At 54.2% G+C, this 11,184-nt stretch overlaps 4 protein-coding genes across 4 annotated transcripts; 2 read left to right on the forward strand and 2 right to left on the reverse strand.

Moving 5' to 3' along the window:
• Positions 1-1,127: 1,127 nt before the first annotated feature.
• GNI_089950 (lecithin:cholesterol acyltransferase) lies at positions 1,128-2,705 on the reverse strand (the record flags this gene model as incomplete). Its single annotated transcript, XM_011132516.1, has 3 exons — positions 1,128-1,293; positions 1,462-1,663; positions 1,715-2,705. 3 exons carry the CDS (start codon positions 2,703-2,705, stop codon positions 1,128-1,130), a joined length of 1,359 nt encoding a protein of 452 aa, XP_011130818.1.
• Positions 2,706-2,885: 180 nt separating this feature from the next.
• On the reverse strand, positions 2,886-4,976 carry GNI_089960 (galactosyltransferase; the record flags this gene model as incomplete). The annotated part of the gene is made up of 1 exon (XM_011132517.1): positions 2,886-4,976. One exon carries the CDS (start codon positions 4,974-4,976, stop codon positions 2,886-2,888), a length of 2,091 nt encoding a protein of 696 aa, XP_011130819.1.
• A 940-nt stretch (positions 4,977-5,916) lies between these two features.
• Positions 5,917-7,833, forward strand: GNI_089970 (inward rectifier potassium channel protein; the record flags this gene model as incomplete). Its single annotated transcript, XM_011132518.1, has 1 exon — positions 5,917-7,833. The coding sequence occupies one exon, from the start codon at positions 5,917-5,919 to the stop codon at positions 7,831-7,833; it is 1,917 nt and encodes a 638-aa protein (XP_011130820.1).
• Positions 7,834-9,381: 1,548 nt separating this feature from the next.
• On the forward strand, positions 9,382-11,109 carry GNI_089980 (hypothetical protein; the record flags this gene model as incomplete). Its single annotated transcript, XM_011132519.1, has 1 exon — positions 9,382-11,109. One exon carries the CDS (start codon positions 9,382-9,384, stop codon positions 11,107-11,109), a length of 1,728 nt encoding a protein of 575 aa, XP_011130821.1.
• Between the last annotated feature and the right edge of the window lie 75 nt (positions 11,110-11,184).

Raw genomic sequence — 11,184 nt, forward strand, 5'->3', positions numbered from 1 at the left:
TTTCCGTCGTGTCCCAACCAGCGTGCGTACGACATTGTCTTGCCGATTTTGGTCGACGAAACAGCGGTGGTGGTGCCTCGGCACATGGCCGCCGTCTTTGTGCAGGTCAAGAACCGAGACCGAGGCTGTCGAGAAAGCGGCTTGATTGCGGACATGCGTAGTGTGGCACGAGAGACGGGACTGCCATGGGCTCAGTGCCATTATTGGGTGCTACAGCGAGTATCACACTCTTCGCGTGAATCTCGCGTGGGTGCATTGGCCTCGAACTGTGCGTCGTTGACCTTTGAAGATTTGACCAGAGGCTTCGGACCGGAATGTCGGCACATTCTCGACGAACTACTTCGGGACCAACATAACTTGCTAGATCATGTGGACCACGGTGATAAGCCTCTGGAGCAGATCAAGACGGAACAGATGTTATATTCGCAGGTTACTCGTCTCCCCCCCGCTCCTTTTTGACCGGTGGAAGAGTGCGAATTTGGGCGTACCTTCTAAGAAACAGTGTGCGGGTTAGGTATGTGTGTCGATTGCATGTGGGTTAGCCACACGGCGAAATAGGACCCTGAGATCGGCACCCCGCGATCTGTCTTCCGGGGTGTGGATATTATTATCTCATCATTATTGCCTTGAAGACTGGTTTATGCGGCGGTTGGCGAGTGCGGGGTAGACGAGGGTATCATTGGACGGGACGATGGCAGTGTTTGGCAAGTGAGTGGCGAAGGCGACCTGGTGTGCATTCAGGAGGCGACCTGGTGTGCATTAGGGGAGTACGATATGTTTGAAAACACTTCCGACCATCGAACAAAGTTCTCTACGCCAATTGGCACAAAGCCGAAACTGTCGGAGAGTGTAGCACCAGTCGGGGCTACGGCTATGTTGAATTCTTCACCCACACCACAGGTAACCAGGCCCCCACAAACAAAAAGCTGCAAGTCGACCACCACGAATTTGACGTAACTACCCCAGTGCTCGCTCCACTTCGGTGCCCTACTTTCACTCGGCTCCCCATGCCCATTTCACTCGGCTTGTCAACAAGCTGGTTATTGAGCGGCTTGTCAACAAGCCAACTCCTCATTGCGGCTAATACGGTGTGCCATTGAGTGTGTGTCATTGCATACGTCATTGCGTCATAGATTACTCAGAATATTCACAACCGATGATATCACTGCTGAGTCTCGTAATGCAAACATATGATCAATGCCTTTGAAAACCTTAACCATCCGAGTACTATCCCAAGCACGACAGTATGTTAGACTTGGTGCTGCTATTGTTCCGTCGCCCCAGGTGTATTGACTAAGAGTGAGAGAGAATAACCGGTCCAATGTAACGGGACTAACCGGTCCAATGTAACGGGACTAACCGTTCCAGTGTGGCAGATTTACATGAGGTAAATTTACATGAGGTAAATTTACATGAGGTAAATTTACATGAGGTGAGGTCTTACATGAGGTGATGTCTTACATTGAAGGATCCTTATCGAAGGTCCCAGTATCATAAGAATATCTAAATTCGGTTGATTGTTCGTTTTGAATAGAGTAGAGGCAATAATATTCCACTTCTGGGTCCTGGAGTCCAACATTTCCTAACGTCGTTTTGACGCTCTCTATTTGATCTTTTAGCTCATTTGAAGGCAATGTATCAGTCCAGTTTTGTAGAGTGTATCCTACAACACGATTCGACCCGTCTCTGCACCCGGTGGGTTGTTTGTTCTTACTTTGTTGGGTTCCGTGTGAGTCTTTATACGTGACCACGTGCGAGTCCGGTCCGTATATAACATCGTTTGGTAGAAGGGAGAAGAGGGCCGGGTAGGTTTGGCAGAGGGTTCTGACTTTGGGTAAGGAGATGAGTTGAGGTATTTTAAGGTAGTCAAACCAGGAGAAGGTGATGGGAGAGTATCCGCTAATGAGTGCTCTCAGGGTTTTGAAACTACCACCATTAGCTCCATTGATTGATATGAGAGCTCGAATATGCTGCCTTTTCCACCTAGTGGTAGTGTATGTGTTCAAATAGTAGTTGAGCCATAAGCTGCCCATTGAGTGGCTGATAAGTACTACAGGTTTGCCTTGTCTGCTATGTAAATCTTCAATATGTTTGGTGAGTGAGTTCCAATCCAGTTGCCATGGGGGCAATCTCCAGTCATAGCCGAACGCGGTAAAATTAACGTTCTTCTGGTAGTGTGGAAACGCTGCCAGAACCCCATTAATCAAGTCATGGTAATACCTAGTCGGACTTAGTCCGTATCCCGCGAGGTAATCTAAGTAATCCACACCATGGAGTCCATCGTCCACACGTGTCTCCACACCTGGTGGGTCTACCCAAGTCCCTAACGAATGCCACTTCATCAACGGCTTCTGATATCGCAAACCCATCACCTTATACCAACACTCCTGATGAGATTCCGGGGGCCGAAATGTGTCCAGCGTCAACCATGTCCGATACCACTGACCAACCTCCACACCCACCGGACCCTTACCAAGAACCGAAACTTCCCCTCCCAATACCGGAGGATCATCCCGGTCGTCTTGCGTCTCCACCTCCCACTGATTTCGACACGAGAAATACTCCGACTCCTCACTCAACTTCGCCAGCAAACCCGTACCCGTTATACCCGGGATCAACACCAACGGATGACCCTCGCCACAAACTCCCCTCCCACCACTAAGCACCAACGCCAACAGCAGAGAGGGGCGCTTGAGGAGCACCATAGAAAAATTTCGCTCCCAACACATGTACCCCTCGGCATCAGCCTTTACCAAGTTTCGTTCTGAACTCGGTTTGTCCCGACCATATAGACCATACAGAGCTAGATCCAAAAGACCTAGTTCTTTCTGATCTGGATCCCAGAGATCCGTTTCGATCCGGATCACCGGAGACATCTGCCTGGGTCAGGCGATGGACCAAGGTCCTCCTGAGTCGGGGCCTTCGTAGTGGGCGTCTTCGATGCGTCCAGAGGGTGGTGGCGTGGTTGAGCCAGTGGGCAGGAAGCCTTCCATTCGTTTTTGCATGGCCTGGATTTCGTTCGAAGGTGTTAGATGGACGGTTTTGGTTTCCTTGGAGGCCTTGGCAAGGGCGTTTAGGGCAGTGGCTACGTCCATGTGCTGGCGTTCTAGAGGCAGAATGGTTTTGAGAGTGTATGATTCGGACCAGTCGCATAGGTCGACGAATGAGGCGGCGATCTCATTTTCGTTTTTGGTGCCGGAGAAGCAGAGGAGGCTGTGGCAATCGCAGTCGGTGAGGCTGATGCTGCCCTGTTTGCAGACCACGTTGTCGGTCATTCCGAAACCGACAGCCAGAACACCGTGTAGATGTAGCGGCTGGATTTTGAACTCGTTGGTCACAAGTCCTACCATCGCGTCTTCGTTACGGAAGTAGGCGTCGAACCACTTCGTACGACCCTTCACAAACAACTCTGTCATGTTGCGATTCATCACATAGAACCCGCCCGAGACATATGCAGGGTAAAAGTCCAGTGCCAAAGCATCAGCGTTCTTCACTGTCAAGTCCTTGATAACCGGAACGGAGTTATCCGACCACACATTCCCCATCCAGAACGTGTTCTCTTGGACGCGCCATAACTCCTTATCAGAAGCAGATTCCTCACCAGTAGATTCACTGCCGCCAATGAGGCCGTTTTTGGGGTCAAGTCCTTGATCCACGATCGAGTCAAGGATTTGGTTCAGAAGAGGGTAATTGACGACCATGTCGACGTCTGTCTTCACGACCCAGAGCACCTTGGAGTTCTCCTTCATGCAGTCAGAAGCCCACTGTAGCCCCATGGCAGTTTTGGAACTCAGCGTTTCGTAACTATCGTAATAGTTGCCGATGAGCAAGTCGTTAAATTCGGCCTGTTCCCGTCGTAGTCTCCGGTCGACCTCCAATCCCCAGGCGCCATCCACGCGGCCGAGCGGGAAAACCGGCTTGACTCGACCGCCAGTAATAGTGTGCAATTGTGTGCGTGCACGTGTTCGCTGTTTGCTATCAGTAGGTTTCGAGAAGAGGAGGATCGCGGTCCGGGGAAGAGTAGCACAAAGCCCGACCGCCTCGAAGACTACTTCGGGAAAGGCCGGGCCGCGCAACGGGGTACCCTGCAACCCGTTCTTTGACGGCGCATCAAGATCGAATGTTTCCGGGGGACACTTCTCGTGTACCGTTCGCGTGATCGCTTCCGCGTCCGCCGGGTCCACGACCTCCGTCGTCAGCCACCCGCTGCAGATACAGTTAGTCCACTTCGAGAAGCACGGCGTCTGCTTGTCCGTCCAGAACTTGTCCGTGCTCAAAATGTTTAACCCCGTCTCCTTCGCTGCCAGACCCAAAACAGCCATAAACGATTTGTCGTATACCGGACTCTCAGGCGGGATAAAATAACCACCACCAGTAAACCGTAACCCCGCTTCGGAACCAGCTCTGTAGCCTGAGTCGGAACCAGATGCAGCTTCAACTGCACCTTGAACTCCAGCTGCAGAATCGGAGTCGTCCTCTCCGGCGTCTGTGGGTGCGGTCCACCAGCGGTCGTGCAGATTGAGCAGGTAATCGACTAGGGTCTTGGAATCTCGGATGCGGAGGAGATAGCTGTTGCTGAGAGCGTTGACGTCTTGGCCGAGGACCACCCAGTTGGCCACAATGCCGGCGCCGTCGCTGGCGACTATGCGGGTGTTGTTAGCGTCCCAGTTGGCGGCGGTCCAGGGGCTTTCGCCAAGTTCAAGTAGGAGGGAACTTAGCTGGTGGAAATTTGGGACTGTGGATGTGCTAAGGCCAACGAGGGTCTCGGAAGGGTAGACGCCGGAGAGGCATTCGGCTACGAAACGTAAACCGGTCGCATGGCCGCCGACGTCTCTGTTTTCGGCAGAGTCGATGAAGCCGCCGATTACTAGGTCGCCGTGTTTGTCTGACTCTTGAGCGAGTCGCAGGTTACTCTGGTAGTCCGCCGTGCCGGAGACGAACAGGTAATTGTGCACGCCCACCTGTTCGAAGAGCATACGGTAGAAACTTCGCAACGGAAACTGACCCGTTTCCGAGGCCACCAAAAAGACTGGCGCCTTCGTCAACTGCTCACACAAACCTCGGGACTCATGCAACAGCTCAGGCAGAATTGGCGCAACCTCCGCACTACCCCAGGCTCCCAATGCATCCGCCTGTGCCAACCACACGTGTGTGCTTCGCAGCGGCACCGCTTCACGTTGCACACTGTTCGGCACCGTCAACCAAGCCAATACGTACAACACCACGATCAACCCAGCCAGACACGCAAACACCGTCTTTCCGTGCACCTCGCTCCACTGCCCGTCCAATACACGCACTACACGCCGCCGCCACCGCACCAGTCTGCTCCGCCACGGACGACCCTCCGACGCAAACACCAACTCCTCTGCGTCGTAGCCGCCGTAACTGTCGTCGCCAGCACCATACCCGTCCCCCACACCGTAGCCGTCGCCGCCGCGACCGGCACTCCCGTCTTCAAGTGGCGAGCTCTGCAAGAGCGCTGAGTCAGTGTGCGGACATGTCCAGAGGCGTACTGTGTTCGTGGGGGGGCGGCGAAGCCCCTGTAAATACCATTTGTGAGAATTTTCCAGGAGCGGTCTTATCTTACTGAAATTAAGTGAGACCGTCGTGGTCCTTGTGGCTGCCATCATGACGGTGGATACTTCTTCGATTGGGAGCGAAGGCCTCCGCGACCCCCTTCTGCTCCTGCCCGCGTCCTGTATGCGTCCCCGCGGGCCGCAGACCGGTGGCTCCGGCGGCGGGTCGTCTTTGCACTCGGACGCAGCGGCGGCGCCTCGCACGTCGCCAGGCACGTTGCGTTTGGCGTACAGTGTGAGCCCGGCCGCCGCCGAGTTGGCAGGTTGGGAGAGTCAAGTGCTGTCGGAGTCGGACAGCAATTTCCGTATTAACCACACGTGGCAGGGACTTAGTGGACGAATGGGGTTCTGGTTGCGTGATCAGTTCCATACGTTACTAGCCCTTTCCTTTCGCCAGTTGGTTTTGGTGTTGGTACTGGGCGAGGCGCTCTTTGCTTTGTTGTTGGCTACTACGCTTTACGTCATGACCGGCGGCGACGTGCGTGGCTGTCTCGGCGGCAACGTTCAAGGGCTGGCCAACTACTACTACTTCGCCATCGAGACCATGTTCACAATTGGCTTCGGCGCGCCGCGTCACCCCAGCTGCACCGCCGCCAATGTCTGGGTCTCCGGTGCCGTCCTCTTCACGAACGTCGTCCACGGCATTGTCATTGGCATCGTCTTTTCCAAATTCTCTTCCGGCACTCCCCGCCGCTACGCCATGGCCTTCAGCCCCAGCATACTCGGCTGCCTGTCCGAAGATCCTCGCCTCAACAGCCAAGACACAGCCAGAGGACGTGACTCTGCCGCCGGCCGATTCTTCCAAGATCAACACACCTACGACACGCAAGGCTACGAGGAACAAGGCCATGATGCAAAGTGCTACGGCCAAGGCAGAATGCACCCGCTGGCACCCGCGGGAAAGCAGCCCGGACTGCCAGCACGCTCGCCAGCCTCCGAATCGACCAAAGATTGCACCACCAACGCCCGGGACCGCTCTTGGCGGCGGCTGTACAGCAACGTTTACTCAGGCAATGGCGTGCTCAACGGGAGCGGTATGTTCAGCGCCAGCGGTATGTTCGGCGCCGACCGGGTCGACTACAACGCACGACTCCGGAATCAGCTGGAGTCCCGTACTCAGCTGGAGTCACGTGCCTTCTTCGACCGCCGCGGCTACCGCTCACTGGGTGCAGTGTCGCTGGGCGCTATTTCGTTGGACACCAGGAACACACATACAAGGGAGGAGGGGAAAGCATATAACACACGGGAGAGGCAGCAGCGAAAAGGGTTTTCGCAAGAGGGCGGGCTGCAGGGAGCGTTGATTGATGACCAGGCCCGCGAAGACGAAGCGAGAGTGAGAAAAGCGAGGGAAGGGAGTGCGAGGGATGATGAACTGAGGGCAACGGCCGACTTTGGCAGCGGTCCCATTGGATCGGTAAGAGCCGAGACTCTCTGGCCTTCCGCGGAGGACAGGCTAAGCCATTTGGAAGAGCTGCAAGGCGTGTTGGCGGTGTCGGAAGTGGACGAGGCTGAGGAGGCAGCTCTGTCGTTTACGGCGGGACCGAGTTGTGTCGGCAATTTGCTGAACAGCCATACCTTTGCAAGGGACTCTAGAGAGGCACAGGGCTTGGTGACCCCCGGTCTGGTGACGCCCAACAATTATCAGGTTGAGTACTTGGATGGAAGTGGCTATGGAGGTGAGGCAGGTAACTACGTGGCCGACGACCCGGAGGCAGGAGGTCGTCATACATCGGAAGACGATTACGTGGCAATTGATGTGAAGTCACCGGAAAGTGGCTCTCCGTTGCAGAAGTTCGACGAGTGCAATTTCTCGCTATCATTCCGTTTGATGAACTTGACTCAGTGTGCGTTCTTCGACCCAAAGTTGACCATCTTCCTCCTACGACATGAACCGCAAGATCTCGTCATTACTCAACTGATGCACTACTACACCGACCTACCTCTGCAGTTCTTAGAATTGCCGGTCACCGTCACGATTCACCAGTCCGATCTTCGCGAGGCGCTGGGCCCCTCCTGCTTGTCCAGGTTGGTGATGGAAGGTGAGAAATATGAACTCATGGTCCTGTTGTCATTCGTCGATAACCAGTCCAGCCGTCTCCTAGAAGTCCGAAAGAGTTGGAGACTCTCGGAGACGCAGTGGGGGCACGCCTTCCAACGCATCGTCAAGAAGGAAAGAAAACGAAACTGGCAATACGAAGTGGATGTTGAGTGTCTGGATAATAAAGTTGTAATCAATACACTCCCTGCCCGGATGTAGGCACCCCCCCTTAGATGTAGCACCACGACCGGGTCATGTCTGTTGCCATAGGAATTGGCTGATGTATTGAATACCGAATTTGCCGACATCTTGGCCAACAGGCTTTGCTAAGTCCGAAAAATATTTTGCAAACCACGTTTGAGAAAATTGGCCAAACTTATGTGTAATGCTCCAGGGTGCTAAAAGCAAGCTGGAGTCGTGTAGCCGTAGTTCACAAGCGGAAATGTTTTTGACAATGTACCAGTACGTACAACTTTATCTCCATGGAGCGATGCTCATCTTGAGCAGCTGGCAGATCTACGTCTGCACGTAAGTCACCTCGCAATAACAGGCATGTCCCCAACAGAGCGGACCGGTTTTCGAGGCGCTGGAGTCACGTCCTTGCCTGGTTTGTATTGGCGGAGCTTGGTGCCTGCATCTGGCTGAATCCGGCCCAGTATTTCGCAGGCCTCGTGGGCCTCATGGCCATGGCGGCGCGGTACACATACCAAATGTGAGCTACACACGGGTGTGGACAGACTCAGTGTGTGCGTAGCGCTGGTGGGTAGCACGTGTGCGCAGCGCTGGTGGGTAGCACGTGTGCGCAGCGCTGGTGGGTAGCACGTGTGCGCAGCGCTGGTGGGTAGCACGTGTGCGCAGCGCTGGTGGGTAGCACGTGTGCGCAGCGCTGGTGGGTAGCACGTGTGCGTAGCACAGGGGGGAAAGCATGGGCGCGGAGGGGAGCACGGGCGCGGAGAGGACCAATGCCTGCAGAGACAAGATTGACAACGGCATATTGTCTCTGGCAATGGCAAAGCAGGCAACAAGTCTCTTCGGGTATTACGACAACTACTTCTTGCTGGGTCTGGTTGGACTCTTGTGCTATCTGGTCTGGGAGTCGTATAGGGACGTATGTGTCATTGCGGCGACGTCAGTAGTGTCGCTGACCTGTTGGAACACGCTCACATCTTTGGTTGTGTACTCACGACTGCCAAACACGTTGTGGAGCCACTGGCGAACGTGGGTGAAGACCTCCACCATTGACAGCTCTACGGCCATCACCGGTGGCTACGTGGTCATACTTGCTTTGTTAACTTGCAGTGGTCTAGCCATGCAAAGGGCGAGACAACTGCAAACGAATATCCCCTCGCTGATCAGCACTCACGAACTATAACACGTGGCCATCAGTCAGTTAATTAGTTAGTTAGCGAACTGTTGGGTGCGTTCGGTTGCAGCGATTTCAACACCCTGGTCGGACCTGTGACTGCCACAAATTCCCAGCGACAAAGACCCCACTCCCGGCAACGCCTCCTCGCCCCTGGTCCTTCCCATTCATCGGTGAACGCTCCCACAGCTTCGCCGGAAAAAATCGACCAAATCGACAGTAATACAATTGTCCAGACACCGACCGGTGTCGCATGAACCACGACTCACGCAACCACCAACCCCCATCCAGGATCAACAGCCCACCCGCCAGTCGCACAGCCGTCCCAACTCGCCAACAAAACTTTCCACCCTTGGGCTGTTTTGTCTCGTACGGGGCATTCCTGTTTTTTAAGTTGTACTGAAATGAAAGGTTTCTCGAGTGCGCGTTCGGACTACTTCACTGGCTACGTGGCGGTTGCCGCCATCGTGGGTCCGGATGGTGCCAAAACATCCCTCGAAGGTTGCGTGGCAAATATGGTTGTGTTGTCGGATGGAAAGAACGCGGCGCAAGTTCTTGCGATCGCGCCTCCGTCTGAGTTCGAAAAGGCCGCCCTTCAGTCAGACAGCTACGACTGGGTGGAAAGGTGGAGACGAGTACGAATCTACCATGCGCCCGATGAGTCCCAGGAGTTCGCCAAGGCCTCAAGGCGAGTTGAGCGCGTCCTTGCCCGCATTCTGAAGCAGCATACGGCACACGCGGACCCGTCCGTTGCTGAGTCCGTATTCGAAGAAGCGTTGGTCAAGAAACGTGTGCCGGATAAGTGCGGCGACGGAGACGTCAAGTTAGAAATCGCGGATGTGAATGCATTAGACGCGGATGAACTGGAGCACCTGTTGGCGCAGGTCCCAAATGAGTGGAAGCCAATAATCAAGGCTTCGGGGCCGAAGAACTATGTTGTTGAGGTCGAAGGTCAGTACATTCACGAAGATACCAGAAGCTGGTGGCTAACACCAGCATTTGCCAAAGGTGTGGGTGTGTTTGGTCTTGGAGTTGTAAGCGGTGTGGGATTGGCGGCGTTGTGCTCCTACTTGAACGGATCCCAGGATGGCTGCTCCAGTGCCCGTGTTTCAGGGCCAGAGTACACGTACAACCCTACTCCGTCCGATGGTGCAATATACACGGATACTCCGTCCGATGCTGCAACCCATAGCCCTACTCCGTTGGACGCTACGATATACCACGACGCTACGAGATACCACTCTACTTTGTCCGACGTTACAACGCCTATCGTGCTCGTCAAGAACGCTTCCGAGTGCGTCAGTTCCGGTGTTGATAAGAGTGGCGCAGGGCCTATCAAGCCCCCGTTCGATGGAGCATCAATGATTTCAGCACAGCAGTTAGCTTTGCTGAAGGAGGGATCGTGTAGCGAGACATTCGCTGATCTCAAGGCACCACTGATAGAAGCAACTATGAACGGCTGGGAGCAGCTCGACTGGTCCGATTGTTCTGACGGCGGAGGCTGGGTCGTTTGTACAGATGACCGGAGCTCGATATCGGAGTGCTACAGCTTTGGTTATCCGTACAGGTTCGATTTCCCCACCGTCTGGGAAGCAGTCGTCCATCGCCTGAAACCCTCCAAATGCTCCTTCCGCTGCTTCGAAGAGAATACGGGATATCGTAAATTTTTCCAGCGCGGATGGGTGCTAACAGAGTCTATTGGCGAAGACCCCTTACGGAGCAGTGAAGAACACATACACGACGTAGGGCTGGCATATCCCGGACTAGGCTTCTATGGACAGAGCGGCTGTAGTCAAAAGTACCAAGACCACTGTGAGCCGCGCATTTCAGGGGCAGATTGTTATTGCCCTGAGGCGACATTCGAGGCCTATGTCACTACCCCATCGGGCAAGTCAATTCGATGGGGAAAGATCAATCACGTCAATACCTACGCGGAAGATCTGCTACGCTATTATACCGCATTTAAGAGACGAGGGTACAAAGTGACACAGTGCGATTTTCAATGCAGGAGATTACAAACGAAAAGTTTTGACGATGCTTTACGTGACATTAAGTTCGAATTTTACCATGGGCCCCATGCCACGGAGCCGCCCATGAATAGATCACGTTACCTCGATAGTCTCTTCTTGTAGCCGGATTTTTTATTTCCTCAGACGACAACTCCAGTCCAATTCTTAGGAGCATGTTCTGTAGTCGCGGGTTCTGGT

This window comes from Gregarina niphandrodes (assembly GCF_000223845.1).
Source record: "Gregarina niphandrodes unplaced genomic scaffold scaffold00017, whole genome shotgun sequence".
NCBI lineage: Eukaryota > Apicomplexa > Conoidasida > Eugregarinorida > Gregarinidae > Gregarina > Gregarina niphandrodes.